Source organism: Populus euphratica, unplaced genomic scaffold, assembly GCF_000495115.2.
Source record: "Populus euphratica unplaced genomic scaffold, PopEup_1.0 scaffold89.1, whole genome shotgun sequence".
In the NCBI taxonomy this organism is placed as follows: Eukaryota; Viridiplantae; Streptophyta; class Magnoliopsida; order Malpighiales; family Salicaceae; genus Populus; species Populus euphratica.
Window position 1 is genome coordinate 579,156 of NW_011499970.1, and position 16,696 is coordinate 595,851.

General features: G+C 27.7%; 1 protein-coding gene across 1 annotated transcript; it reads right to left on the minus strand.

The window, feature by feature from the left end:
- Positions 1–560: 560 nt before the first annotated feature.
- On the minus strand, positions 561–4,687 carry LOC105139237 (probable receptor protein kinase TMK1). The gene is made up of 2 exons (XM_011045610.1): positions 1,884–4,687; positions 561–1,321 (listed from the first exon to the last, which is right to left on the minus strand). Exons 1-2 carry the CDS (start codon positions 4,192–4,194, stop codon positions 792–794), a joined length of 2,841 nt encoding a protein of 946 aa, XP_011043912.1. The 5' UTR covers positions 4,195–4,687; the 3' UTR covers positions 561–791.
- Between the last annotated feature and the right edge of the window lie 12,009 nt (positions 4,688–16,696).

The following is a 16,696-nucleotide window of genomic DNA, read 5'->3' on the forward strand; positions in this document are numbered from 1 at the left end:
GTTGATGCGATAAAAAAAAATAAAAAAGGAAAAGATAAAATGAGTTAAAGAAGACATATTAGAGATTTGTTTTCAACACACTTGATATTATTAAAAACGACTACGTAATACTAATTACATCTTAAAAAATCATTAAATAAGATCCTAATTAACCTCAAATAAAATCTAACTAATTATATTTTTTTTATGGTTTTTCAATATATAGTTAAAATCATTTTATCAAAAAAAATTTAACAATACTGTGTACGTCAAAATAAAATTTCAATATGTCTCCGATAACCCATTTTCTTAATTTCTATTTTCTATCCTATCATCTTATTTTGGTAAGAAAAAACCCCTAATCTAAAGACATCTAGACATTCCGTGTGATAATTGTCTGGTTGCCATCAGATGCATGCTTCTTCGATTCTGTTACTGATGACAGCACCCTTTTCTTTTCTTTTTTTCTAGTGAATTTGATCGTGTAAGGATTTGCACACCAAAATTGGTTGGAAAGAAAAATGGACTCGTGGCTTACTGGCTTTGCTATACATCAAGAAGCAGGAAATTTTGCAGAGATCTGAAACCGAAGACAAATATCTTCTAGAACACCTTATCCATTTCATTTTCAAAACCTCTAATACAAGTGACCAACATCCAAACTACATTTCCAAGAAAAATATGAGCCAAAAGGATGAGACTAGAACATGAATGAGTTAGGAGCCAGACAAGTTTACAGAGAAAACAGCAGAGCCGCAAATAGAATGAACATAGAAAACCACCACCACCTCCACCATTTACAACTACCACACTCATCTTCCATCAGCTGATGTAAATGACTCAGCAAACCCATATGGGCGCGCAGGTATGCTGGTTTGAGTATTGTCTAAGCTGGGAAGGAGTGAAGAAGAAGAAGATTCCATGTTGCTTCTACCTTCATAAGCTTGCCACTTCTTAAGTGCCTGTGGCAAGGACATTTCAAGGTCAATACCATATATGTCTTCAGAACTTTGGTCGGTTGGTTTCCAGAGCTCCACCAGAGAAGAGAGAACATTCACAGCATGACCCATGTCTGGCCTTTGATATGGTTCCCTAGCACAGCAGTGACCTGCCAACTCTGCTACGGTGCTGATGCTGGCAAGTGTTTCCTCATTGAGATCAATTGTGGGATCGATGGCCTTCCGGAATGTATCCTTGTTCAGGTGCATTCTGCGGAACCACGTTACAAGATGCATGCTCTCTTCAGGCTGGCTATCATCAAGAGCTTTTCTACCAGTTATAAGCTCCATCAATATCACTCCAAAACTGAAAACATCTACTTTAGTTGTCACTCGACCAGTAACTGCAAACATATCACCCAAAAACAAGAAGTTGAAGTTAGCAATGTGAATTAAGAGAGCAAACAGAAAAGCAAATCATAAGCTCAAAAAGTCCGATGGCAAACAACAGGCAGAAGAAGACAGAAGACACTGTAGACTAAGAGATATGCTAACAATCAAAGAAATGCTACTCCTCCCAGGACTGGAGCCATAAAAGTGAAACAACAAACGATAGATTTTAAAAATATGAACGAACCATGCCATGCCTCGTGAATAAGACACGAATTTGCATATAGTAAGGTGAATCCTATTCCTTGACAGAAATATTTTGGCTACTCTTGATACAACAGAAAAAACAAATCAATAACAAAACAGAAATACAACAGCAGATTGATGAATCTTTTTTTGGCAGTTAACAGGATTATGGTGCATTTGTGCCAAGTTTGTCACGAATCTCAGAGTAAATAGCAGTCAATATATAATAATACTTGTCCAACTATATGTTTTAAATGAACCCCCAAATATCTTGGACTTGAAATAAATTAAACATTAATTGAAGGGTAAAGCAACTAGAGGAAACGGTACCTGCATATTCTGGTGCTAAGTATCCAAAAGTTCCAGCAATTCTAGTTTCAATAGAACCTTTACCCTCTGGTGCAAGGCGCACAAGACCAAAATCTGCAACCTTAGCCCTCATATCATCCCCGAGAAGAATGTTTGAAGGCTTTAAGTCCCTGTGTATAAAGCTTTGATGAGCCAAACCATGAAGGTACTCGACACCTCTTGCTACATCCAAGGCTATTGTCAATCTTCTTGTCCACTCCATTGGTTTCAATCCTTCTTCTGCCCAGTTGAAGAGATGCCTACTGAGTGTCCCTTGTGGCATATACTCATACACAAGAAGCTTCTCGTTACCATCCAAGCAGTACCCAAGAAGAGCAACAAGATGCCGGTGCCTAACCTTAGTCAAAACAGCAATCTCAGACTTGAATTCATTTAGCCCCTTACTACTTATGACCCCAGACCCCATCCTCTTCACAGCAATCTTTGTACCATCATGCAACTCACCTTTGTAGACCACTCCAAAACCTCCTTGTCCCAATATGTTTTCTTCACTGAAATTGTTAGTAACATTCCTTAAAACTTGAATAGAAATGACCATGTTCCCAGCTTCACCCATTTGAATGTCACCCTGTTCACTTGTAGGAATTGTATGTGTTTCACTAATAGCACCAACACTAACACTTGATCCAGCAACAGTAATCTTCACACTCTCATTATCAGACACCGAGTGGCGAGGATGAATCACCATTTCATTCGGACTCTGTACTCTGCTAAACCGCTTTTGTTTCTTCTTGTACAGACAGAAAACCACCAAGCCAATCAAGAACAATAAGAAAACACCCCCAACAACAGAAAACACAATGACTCCGATGAAAGCGGAAGATTTCTTGCCACTTTTTTCTGAATTGCCACCACTTCCAGAACCAGTATTTGCTGATGGACTTGCAGATGGGGATCCTGGAGATGTAGAACTATTCACATCCTTCCCTATATGTGGATTACCATTAGTATTAACCATCACATTGTTCGTAAAGGCCGGAACTTTCCCATAAAGCTGATTGTTTGACACATCAAGTTCCTTAAGTCTAGGTAAGGTAGTAATCTCTTGCGGAATCAAACCTGTCAGATTATTATTTGCAAGAACCAACCTTTCCAATGACTTAAGTGATGCAAAATCTGGAGAAATCGAGCCTGTTAGCCCCATCTTCTCAAAGTTAACAACAGTGATGTTCCCCTTATTACATGTTATTCCAAGCCAATCTGCACATGGATCATTCCCCTTCCAACCATCTGCCAACCTGTGTGGGTAATACATTGATTTCACTATCGAAAGCAAGGTATTCACTCGCGAATCACATGGACCAGGAGTTGACAAACAGAATCTGTTAGAATCCTTAACCATATCCACAGAAACGGAGCTCTTAAACACAGGCATTGGACCTTGAAGCAAATTATTTGACAAATTCACAACCTTTAAAGACTCAAGATTAACCAAAGACTCAGGAACGGGACCAGTAAATGAATTATCTCTTAAATTCAAGCTCTCTAAGTCTTTCAAACCCGAGAAGTCAGGTAAAGGACCCGAAAATCCATTAGACTGCAACCAAACTTCTCTTAACAAAGTCATGTTCTGAATAACATAAATGCTACCACTAAGTTTCTGTCCATTAAGCCACAAAGACTGAACTTGTGACCCTGAAAAACTTGCAGGCAATTCACCTTCAAGATCATTAAAAGCTAACCTCAAAATGGTCAGAGCCGGAAAAGCATCTGGGCCAAAAAAACTCGGTATTGACCCGGATATATTAGCTGAATTTGCAGAAAAATTCTGCAAACCAGAAGCATTTTGTATACTTTCTGGAATGACCCAATTGGAAAACGGGTTGTTATCAATCTCCACTGATTGAAGTGAGGACAAACCGGCGAAGAAGTCACTAGGTACTGAAGTGAATTTATTGTCACTTAAGAGGATCACTTGTAATGAACTTAACCCGTTTAAACTTGGCAAAGGACCGGAAATGTTGTTATACTGAAGCTCTAAACGTTCAAGTTGAGTAAGGTTTTGAAGATTTGAAGGGAGTGTACCTTGAAGATTTTGGCGTCCAATTTGGATCCGGGTGACCCGTTTTTCATCCGAACAAACTACATGGTTCCAGTTGCATGGATCCGGGTCCGACCATCCAAGTGAATCTGGTACATTGAGACTTTTTTTGAGAGATAGCATAACTTCAGCATCCGGGCTTGCTTGAGAGCTTGCATAACGAAAGATTGAAGAAAACCCAACAAGGAAAATCAGAAAGAGCTTCAAATTTTGACGGCCTTTTCTCTTCATCTTTAGAGAGAAGCGAAAGGAGAGTTGGTGCCTTTTTCTGTTTTTGCAGCCAAAGAAGTAAACTTTCTAAGTGAAATAATGCACGGGCTTATAGTTTCTTGACAGAAAAGAAATAGAAAGCAAAGAGAAGAAGCAAAAAAAACCCAATTCGAAGAACCATGGAGGGAGAGAGAGGGAGAAAGCGGGTTGTATTGATGGAAGAGGAGTAAGTAGGGAGGGAGAGGGGGGGGTGATGGGGAGCTGTAGCCTGTAATTGAAAAGCAATGCACATGCACGGAGGGGTCCACATATCTGAGAATCTAAAGGCTGTCAACAACAGGTTGAAAAGGCTAGAAGATGAGAGAGAGAGGGTTTTAGTTTTTGTTTAGGATTCCGTCTAGAGGTCCATCCATGTATATAATCGTATAAGTTGGCCATGGCAATTGTTTCTTGTCTGGGTATTGTTGTATTTTCGCAGTGCTTCTTTGCCATGGAGAGTCTGAGGTATTTCATTGTGAGCTGAATTTTGAAAGTTGAAGTGGCATGTGCTCATTGGGTAGAGGACCCAAGCAAGCTAGCATCATCGATCACATGGGCTCTGTTTGACCATAAATATTTTAAGGTCTAGGATTCAAGCTTATCTTCTTTGTCAGGTGTCCAACTTCCAATCCATGCATGTGTTCCAAGCAACAGGGTTTGAAATTCGTAGGTGGTCAGTTTCTTGGTCTTGGTCTCCGGGAGCCTTTGTCCGGTGGTGTAATCTGTTTTTTAATTTATATATTTTTTACTTTAAAAGGTATTGTAATAATAGTTATGTATATATTTTTTTATGATTTTAAAATAATGATATTAAAAATTAAAAATATTTGAATATATTTTTAATATTAATACATTTTTAAAAAACTCATTACAAAACACACTTTTAAGCCATATGACTTTGACTCTTTTTTAACTGCAAAAGTTGTTTTTAACTTTTAGCTGTTTTGTCAGCAATGTTCTTCAAATAATTACAAAAACAATCCTGGAATCTAACTCAATCTAAGATACGAGTACCGGATGAGAATTGATTTGTTTTTTACTAAAATAATGTTATTTTTTAAATATAAAAAATAATACAATGTTGTGTTGCCTTGATTTTGAAAAATTTTCTAGTTTGAAATTAAACTTATCTCTGGACAAGCTTTAGGTTGACCCATGAAAACATGTTTGATAACCACGGCTCTACCATAGATAGAATAGCTGTTTTCCCAAATTCTTGCGTGAATGAGTCCATCACTTGAATTAATTGCTCTCAAATTAAGATTTTTTAATTAGGTCCTCAAAGTATCATACATTCCTCAAATTGGTCCTTCTATATTATATATTGTATGTAATTTAGACAAAATAACTTTAAAGGATGTGGGTGGAGCAATGACAGCACCATATATTAGAGAATAATATATATCATATCTTTAAACCTTACTTAACAGTTTAAGTTATTAGATTGAATTGGTTCTTTGACATGGTATTAGAGTCTTGATGACTAAGCTGTTACGAGTTCGAATTTCATCATCTCTATTTATTTGATAAAAATTAAACATAAAGTCAAGTGGACATGTGTAAATTTCAAGCTCAAAGAGTTTTCACTTGAAAGATTGTATTAAAAAATAATATAAATTATATTTTGAAACCTCACTTAACAATTTAAATTATTGAGTTAAATTAATTCTTTAACACTATATTCTGTAAAATAAAGTCAATTCATTTAACTTCTTTGTAAAAGCTTACAAATGAGGAATGATTCTAAGAACAATTTGAACAAAAAGGAGGCCCTAGCCCCCTTCCTTCCTGAATCCTTCATTAGATAAAGGGATTTGATTAAGGAATGCCTGACAGTTTGGGGATGTGATCAAGAAAATATTTAGTTTAAAGAATTTTGTAATTGTCTATTCTCTTATTTTAAATACTTTATGTTCTATAATAAGCACAGCAAAAACCAATATCTTTTGGTGATTTTTTTTCTATTATTGATACTCTTCTAAGGTCTGATTCTACTTGATTTTAATGTAAATGATCGAAAGAGATTGCAACTTTACACTGAATTATTGGGCTATCTATCTATTTATTTATGTATCTATCACTATTATTATTATTATTATACTAAGTTAATTTGGATAAGATAGATTTTTCTTTTTTGGAATTTGACTAGCTTGAATAAGAAAGAATTAGTCATCTAATTTTGTGGTTGTTTGTTACACTTGATCATGTGTTATTGAGACAGCTTTGGCAAGGGAACATTTGGTGCGAAATGATAGAACTTGTTGGCCTTTCAACCACGAACAAGACACTAATTGATTAAAACTTTGTCTAAGTTATCACTTTCTTGATCCTGCTTATTAATAGTTCTAGATATTGAAATTTGTTTCAATCTCCTAATTGATCTTCTCTTTCACCCTCTCTGTCAATGTTAGATGGCAAGGGACTCTTCGATATTATTGTATTGTCCTGTGCTATATTATTTGGTGTTTTCTTATGGGATTAAAAAACTGTTTAATAATTAGTTATTATTATATATTTGACTCATGCTTTACAGCTTAATAATTTTTTTAATAAAAAAATTATAAATTTTTTCAATATATTTTTGGACTAAAAAAATCTTAATTATAAATTAAAAAATTTATGAATGTATTTAATTAAATAAATTAATAATTATTTATATAAAAAATAAAAGATGTGAACACTTATATTTGACTTGTCTTGCTCCGGGTTATATAATTGTTTTTTAAAAATAAAAAATAAATGAGTAGGTATTGTTAATATGTTTATTTTTATATCGATTAAGAAAAATATAATTGTAAATTTAAAAGTTAAAACAATTTAAAAAAAATAGAAAGAAGAAATATTAATTTAAGTGTAAATTAAAGATTATTTTAAAAAATACATATTACAAAAAATAATTAGGCGCTCTTGCACTCGGCAAATTAGGTCCCCATGCCTAGCTTATTTTCAAAACGGACAAATGACATATTGTTTATCTCATAAACAAAAAAAAACCAACATGCACAAGCCTGTAAATATAGTGTCATCCACCCCATTAATATAGTAAAAATAAATAAGAGTTCAGGTGTGTAGATATACAAGTGTAGAGTGATAAATATTACAAGTGTTAAAAATAAAAAATAATAATTTAAAAAATGTTTAAGAAAAAAATTTAAAAAAAATAAAAAAATATAAAGATAAGAACAAAAAATGGTGATAAATAGACTAAGTTAAAATAATAAATATGTCTAAAGAAAAAAATAAAAAATAAAAATTATAAACCTGTAACCACTATAGTATTGCCATAGTATAAAAACTTAATAAATTATAATTTTTTTCACCACTACAGTATCCATTATGGTAATATATATATATATATATATATATATATATAATTGTTATTTTTACGGTGTTTTACTATTTTATTTTTTTTAGTATATTGTATAATTACATATAGTACTTAGTTAAATTTTATTTTTATATTTTTATTATATAAAATGAATATAAGAATTGCACTAGAAATATTTAAACATATAAGTTTTATTTATATTAAATACTTTATAATTTTTTAAAACTTACATAACATGTGACGATATTTTTCATGAAATAATTCTTAAATTAAAAAAAAAAAGTTTAATTAGAGTGATACTACATATGATATATTATTTCAATAAAATTAATGATATAAAAAATTAAAATAAAATTATGGAAAATACTAAAATATTTGCTTTGTATAATTTAAAAACAATAATATAGAATGTTGTTATTTTTAATTAAAAAAATAAACCTCACAGGTAGCGGTTGTGTTTTTTATTAAAAGCAGGGGGGCCCTGATTTGTTTAAAAAAAAGTAATTTTCTTTTAAAATGACACCAATTTTGATTTCCAAGTAAAATATGTATTAATCATGCACTGATTTTAAATTAAAAAGGATTATAGTTTAAAAGAAAAAAATTATTAAAGGTGAATTATATCTGAATAAAGTTTTTTAAGAAGTGTTTAGTGAACAAATATAACTAAATCATATCAGAAAAAATAAATATAATAAAAGATAAATTGAGATGAATGAGATAAGCAATCCAAGAATGGGGTAATTTTTTTTTTAATGTTACCTAAAATTCCATATTAAATGCTACCTTATTATCATTATTAACAAGAAGTAAATGAAGAGGAAAAATCGTTTTTCATCTCCTCATGAACAGTACTCTGTTTTTCTTTTCTTTTCTTTTTTTAATTGTAAATTTAGTTTTTTATTTTATTTTATATTTTAACATTAGATTTATTAGAAATTAAAATTTATAATTTATTTTGATTTGTTTTATATGAAGTTATCTCAATTTTATGACTCGTATCATAATTTTTGCAGGTTAATGTAGTTGACTTGAATTTTTTAGATCTTTTTTTAATTTTTTTCCAATTTTATTCTTTATTATTTGGATTGATTTAGAATTAATTTTATAATTTATCTCATCTTACTTTTTATGAGGTCATTCTAGTTTTATGATCTCAATCAAAGGTTGACTCAGGGTTTTTTTTTGTTCTTTTTTAATTGATTTTTTTGATTTTATCCTTCAATATTAAATTAATTAAAAATTAAATTTCATAATTTATTTTTATTTCTTTCCTATTGAGTTATCCTAGTCTTATGATTCAAGTTTGGCAGGTTAACCTAAATTGACTTGAGTCTTTGTATTTGTCCTTGTTTTAATTGGTTTTTTTCAATTTTATTCTTTAATATTAGATTAATTTATAATTGATCTTTAATATATTTTTTTATTTTTTATAGGATTATCACAACTTCATAATCTAGGTCACGAATTTTATATGTTAATATGGATTGATTTAATATGTTGTTGTCTCAATATTTAAAAAAAATATATAGTCTTACAACTCTTTTAAGTCAAATTATTATTTTTTGAGTTCTTCATATTATCTTTAGAATTGTTAAGTCAATTGAGTCATATCGACTCAACCTTATAATAATTTAAGGTTTTTTGTCTTATTAAAAATACATTAACAATATATAAATATTTTTTAAAATCCCTAGCAACAAAATAAATAAATAAATAATGAAAGTCAATCAATAAACCTAATAAAGGTAAAGCAAACAATGAAATAGATATGCTCTAATTAAATTACCTTTCATACTTAGTTTTAAAAAAAATACTAAAGGTGAAGGAGGTTTTAGTATAGCCCAAGATTCAATTTTCTATTCATTAGAACAGTGGAATTACAATATTGTCTTTGAACAAAAAAATCTTTAAACTATAGATTAAATTTGAACTATAAATCAAAGGTAAGGTAGTTTTTTCACCATGATATAATTGTTTTTTTTTAAATTATATGGTGTTAGATTTATATTTTCATTTTATTTTAAATAGTAAAATTACCAATTTAATCCTAAAATAAAATAATCTAATACCTGTTATTTAGGGACATTTTTGTATTTTTATTTTTTAAAGTAGTGTAATACTTTGATGACCTTAAAGATAAAATCAACAAAACTCTCACTCGAGAGCTTTTTTTTTTTGTTATTTTACTTTTTTTTAATATAAATTCCTAGTGTAATTAATGACATTGATGTAAATTACATTTATTATATATATATATATATATATATAAACATGTTGGCATGTGCTAGGTTGTTCAAGAGGCATGTAGGAAGTTGTCCAACAACCAAACGCCACCTTCTAAGGTAACTTTTGAAAGTTTTCGGCTCTCCCAACCCAATAATGCAACATTTGCTCCAAGAATCACAGTAATTTGGTACACACGATCAATTTTTACTCTTTATTTTCTCTATCTTCACTTAGATTTTTGCATCAACTTCTTAAAAATTCAATAACAACATTTTAATTTTTCAATTTTTATATTTGATTTTATTTTTTTATTATAATTTTTTTATTATCTTGAGTGATTTTTAGAATTGGTATGCATTTTCAATTTCTTTGCTCTTAAGTTTTTTCATATTTCAAATTTGATCTCTATTTTTTTTGCTATTTCTTTTTTGTTTGAAATTATTTTTTAAAATTAATTTTATTTTACAATTTCACTCTCCTTTTGTTTTTTTCCTATAAAAGTTAACCTCTATTCCTTTCATTTCAATTTTTTTTACAAGTTTTTATTTTAAATAGTTTTTAAAATTGATCTTGTTTTATAATTTTATCCTTATTTGGTTTTTTTTCTTGACAAATTTAATCCATTTTATTTTGATTATTAATTTATTTTCATTAAAAAAAAATTAAAATTGATATTTTTAGATCGGTTTATGATAAACTTCTTAAATGGAATTGAATCAAGTTTCACAGGTAATGAGTTTTCAAAATTTAATTATGATTGAAATATTTACTCATGTTTGCTTGGTTTTTGTTCCTTTATCTAAGTTAATTTTTCTCTCGTTTCATCATTCAATGTTTATTTAATTAAATACTGAGTTTTTTTATTTTTATCTATGAATTTTTTTATTGGTTTTGAAAATGACAATGTTATTTTATGTCTTTTTGTTTATTTTTTTTTGTTGAGTTATTTTTATAATTCTTTAAATTTATATTTTTTTACTCATCCTTTCCTTAAATATTTGAAATGATTTTTTAAAATAATTTATAATTATTTTTCTATTTCATATCCTTTTATTTTATTTTTTTAATTAAATTCTTATTCTTTTCATTGCTATTTGTTTTATTTGATATAAAAATTTTAAATTATTTTTATTTATTTTTTTGTCTTGGATTTTTCACTGATTTTTAATATCACCAAGGTTTTCTTGGGTTTTTCTTAATTTTTGTTCTTTGTTAGATTTATTTTGGCTAATTAATCAATATTAAATTAGTTAGGAATTGAGTTTTTTGATTTAGCTAGGGTTTATAATTTAATGAGTTGTGAATTTGAAATCCTTGCTCCTTTGCCTGAGTTTTTTTTTTAAATAATATATTTTTTTAATTTTGTTATTTATGATTTATATTATTAGTGATTGAGCTTTTTTTATCCATATGCCTTCTATATAATTTTTTTTTAAATGTGCATTTTTTTGTTGTTCCCTTTTTTTCTTCCTTTTTAAGGTTTGTCCATATATTAGGCTTTTTTGCCTGGAGTAACATTTGTTTTTTTTAAATATAATAAAAACATCCTAAAATTATTATTTTTTTGTTTTTACCTCTTTATTTTTTTATCTTTTAAATTTAATCATTTATTTTTTATTGTTATTTATTTTGGATCATATTTTAGATTTTTTTACAATTTTATTTTCCATGGGTTTTTATATATATAGATATAGATATATAATCATTGGTCCCCCTGTTTTTTATTGCAATCTTTTTTACCTTTGCATGTAAAAATTGATATTTTTTTATTTAAAATTAAATTGATTTGAAAATGAGTTTCTTGATTTAAATCAAGTTCAGAATTTTACGCAAGTTTTTAAAATTCAATGAAGTTTAAGACACTTGTTTGTATTTGCCTAGTTTTTTTTTTAGATTATGTTTTTTTTTTTAGAGTTTTGCTTTGTTATTTTTTTTGTTTAACTTCTGTTAGATTAGTCTCGAATTCATGGCTAGAGATACTGATTTTATAAGTTAAAGTAAATTAATTTTATTTTTTTAATTGTATTATTTAAATTAGCAGTTAAACCAATGACATTATTCTTAGATTATTTTTCTTAATATTTTTTTTACACCAAAAAAATTAACTTGAAAAGTGCATGCCACAAATCTAGTTACTCCTATTTCAAGATTTCGAATTCACTTTAGCAGTTATATTAGTTGCCTGCTCGGTACCAGTTCCAACTATTATTTTTGCTTGCCTGCTCGGTACCAGCTCCACCTATTATTCTTGCATTTTCTTTGTTTGACTAACTCATAATAAGTTATGAATTATATAAAGGAAGTAGCAATATTCCTCTATATATGCCTTTTCACCCCTTTTAAAATTCAAATCCAAAACCTTTTAATGACTATTTTCATTTTTACTATTTCCCTTTAGGATAAATCTTTAGAATTAATGTTTTTTTAGACAAAACATAATTTTATTAATATCAAACTACTAATTTTCTACACATAATTATTGAATTCCATGAATGAATATTATTATATATTATTTTCTATTATATTCAATGGATTATCTGTATTGAAAAATCCATAGAATCCCATTATTATATATAATATTTACAAGCCTATCAAGTATCCTTGATTCTGGACCCTTCAACTCCTTTTTATACCCTCAATGCTTTATCTTTAGCACTTGAGGATTCTTTGTTATTGCACAAATTGTTATGAAGGGATCCCTCTAGGAGCTGCTCTGCCCTGGAAAGAAGCAGGTTCCATGCTTTTCTCTTCATTGCATAACAGCTGTGCATTCATCATATGATTCCACCAAATCCATGGCCAAATGGACCATAAGAGATTTATTTTGTAGCTTTTGCAGCTCTGGAAAGGTGGGAGCTTTGTCATCTCGTGCATGGACCCTGCCAATTTGCCTTTTTTTTTTTTTTTTATTGGCCTATTTGTTGTTTTATATTGCAAGGCCGTTCATCTTTATCTTGACACGAGATTATGGGATCCCCAGACGAGAAAAAAAAAAAAAAAAAACTATTTTGTTCGAAAGGGCTGTGCATGCTGATGCTACGAGGAGCCTGCTCTCACCGTGCTGTTTGGAGGTATCAACTATAAGGATCTAATCTGGGCCGTTCACCTGGCAAGACAAGGTCGTTAGGTTAATAATTATGGCGTCGCAGGAAAGGTGCTGTTTACCAAGGAAAAAAATATATCATATGCTATATATGAATTATTGCTAATATTTTATATTTTAGTCTTGTTTTATGATGCAATCGCTTCGCTATTATTATGAAAAAAATACGGCAATTATGCATATTAATCCCCTTTTAAATTTATATATTTCAAAATTTATTATTTAATAAAACATATACTGTGAAGTACAAAATATAAACCAAACATAAAATAAAATCCTTAAAATATTTATTATTATTATTATTATTATTATGGTGTAGTATTTTTTTTTCTTGTTATTGTCTTGAAATAAAAAATAAAATGATTTTTTTATAGAAATTAAAACTAAAGATTAATTAAAATACATATCCAGCCAAGCTATTTTAGTTTTTTTTTCTCGGCATTTCCAAAGGAAATATCTCACACATTTCCTCTTCACGTTGCCTTCACAAGTTGACGTCTCTCCACGGAAGAAGGGGGTGTACAGGGGCACACATGTTATGTCATATCAAATTCTCAATGTTTGATTCTATCATTGGTTTGATTGAAAATACTTTCTTAACCTAGTAAAAGGCATTCGGGCATGCTCCTTCTTCTCCACTTTCAACGACAAACTAAAGTTATTAAACTCTATAATTATGATCAATTTAAGAGTCGAGTTTTAATAAAATCAAGTGAAAATTATGATCAATTTAGTGGATCAACCCAGTAGTCATTCAAAACCTGCTTTGATTTTAAAAAAATAAATTATTTTGACTTTTTTTATAAAAAAAACCCTTAAAACGATGTTGTTTTATATTAATCCAAGTCACCCAACCCATAAACCAGCCCTTAAGTTAAGCCATGAACTTAGCAGCGTTTAATAATTATGCTTCTGAAATTCTATTTTCACGCAAGAGTTATCCATATAAGAAGGGGATTTTCTATAATATGTACTTCCAAGTAAACATGAGATCCGAGGCTTCTGTTTTGGGCTAACAAGACAAAATGTTCTGAGACGGTATAAAATTATAGTAGTTTTTATTTTTTATCTGATCATAGAGAAAAAAAAATTATTTTATTAGTCATATATATTCTTATTCTTCTTTTTCTTGACCTCATACATAATTGAATTTCAAATTTCAAACCTTGATTATGTAAAAGTTATAATAATATACTTTATATTCATAAAAATCTATTTTTTATTTATTAAGCATGCAAATATCTATAACCAAATATATTTTTTTAAACATATTTTTTTAAAATTATAAATAAAAATATTTTTCTTAAAGCTATTTCTTTTCATCTTAACTGCAAAAATTACTACCTATATGATTGTTAATTTCATACATGCTAGTATTGATTCTTTGCTTAATAAGACCTTGTTTGTTTCATGAAAAATAATTTTCTGAAAACTACTTTTAATTTTTTTTTTATGTTTGTTTACTTTTAGAAAAGGTGATCAGCAAAAAATATTTTTCATTTAAAGAAAAATTTAACTTAGTTTTCATGAAAATATTTTTTTTTAATTTTAGATGAAAAATACTTTTTATAAGTTATGAAAAAAATCATAAATATCTTGTTATTTGTTGATTATATCAAATTTAATCATCATTCTCTTAATTGTTATATATTTTCTTTTGATTTTTTTTTCAATTTGTCCATTAAAATTTGATTTAATTTGATTTTCATATCAACTTTATTCCTCATTCTTTTGATTGTTATTTGATTTTGTCTTATTCTTTACTTAATTGATTTTTTTATTTATCAAAATGGGTCCACATTCTTTTAATTTATATTTATTTTCTTTAAAATAATTTATGAAATTATAATTTTTTTTAATCTTATCTTTCAATTATTTTCTTTAAAATAATTTATGAAATTATGATTGTTTTTAATCTTATCATCTTTCAACTTTTTTTATATGTCAAATTTAGTCTTTATTATCTTGATTGTTATTTATTTTATTTTAAATAATTTATGAAAAAATATATTTTTTTCAATTTCATTCTCATTCAACTTTTTTATTTGTAAAATTTGGTCCTTATTTTTTTAATAAACTTGAAAAAAATAAGAATATTATTAAGTTATTTTTCTATTTTTTTTCATGACATAGCTTAATATTGTAAAATATTTTCTAATCTATTTTTTATAATACTATCAAATATAAAAATTTAATTCACTCTACCATGAAATAATTTTTTTTATTGTAAAATATTTTCTAATCTATTTTTTATGATACTATCAAATATAAAAAATTAATTCACTCTACCATGAAATAATTTTTTTTATTGTAAAATATTTTCTAATCTATTTTTTATGATACTATCAAATATAAAAAATTAATTCACTCTACCATGAAATAATTTTTTTAAAAAAAAATTATTTTTCAGGAAAGAAACAAGGCTAAGATTGTATAAAGAAATGGAAAGGATGTTTAGAACTGCTAGGGGGGGATGGAGCCTGCATTTCCCAATATTTTTATTTTCATATGCATCAGGAGGTTTTTAGATGAACAATTAACTGTAATGTTCTCCTTAGGTTGAAACTAGAGTTTGAACATTCCTCGAGGCCCATAGAAATTTGATTGAAGCGCAATGGCTAGTTAGCTAGAATTCAAATCACGCCCAAAACAAAATATAAATGCACTGCAAATTTACAAAACAAAATATAATGTATTTACTCAACTTTATTTGTGTTTAAAAAAAGGAATAAAAATAAAATATTAAAAAAATGACATTTATTAAATATATTAAATAAGTGCAATTTGATATGGTAATATTTTTTAGTATTTATAATAAATTCTAAACAGAAAAGAAAATATTATATGATTTATTAGAAACATTAAGTGACTCTTGATAAATGCTATAACGACACCCATTAGCCGAACCTTTAATTAAAAAAAGAAGAAGCTATATTAGTTGAATAAATTAACCAACAACTACATTGAGATCTGAACAAATAAAATGATGAGAAAAATAGATCCAAAATTGTACTTTATTTTCTATATAAATCTTATAAACCAAGGACTTATTATAAATAATAGAGATTATCTAGATATAAAAAATAATTTGACTCCAAATATATATGAATAATTCTTTACAATAACATAACGAGTATATATGTTTTTTAATAAGGAATTTAATCTCAAGTATAAACTAATCTAAGAATACTTTTATCATAAAAAAATGCTAAATAAGTTGAAAATCGCATTTATTTCCATGTCTATCTTGTGGCTTTTCGGGTAAATTTATCCGGATTTATTATTATTATTATTATTTATCATGTCTCTTGATTTAAACCATATTTGGAGGTTTTCATACGTTCGGCTCTAGCCCTTAAGAAGCCCAGTTTGCTTGGGGAAATTTTAAGCCTGGTTTGTTTACTGCAAAGTTTTTTTTTTTAACTGAATTTAAAAAAAAAAAAATTTAAGAAAGTAAATTATTTTTAGATGTTTAGTAGTTTAATAAAAAAATAAGTTAAAAAATAATTTTTAGTATTTGGTTATATCATAAAAAATAAGCTAGAAAAATAAGTTATTAATGTTTTATTTTTTTCAAGTTTATTAAAATAATGAGGAAAAAATCTTACAAATTAAAAAGTTGAATAAAAATGAAATTGAAAAAAAAATATAATTTCATAAATTATCTCAAATAAAATAAATAATAATCAAAATAATAGAGATCAAATCTAAAAAATAAAAAAAATTGAAAGATGAAGAAATTAAAATAATAATAATTAACATTTCATAAATTATTTTAAATAAAATAAATAACAATCAAAAGAATAAGGACCAAATTTGATAGA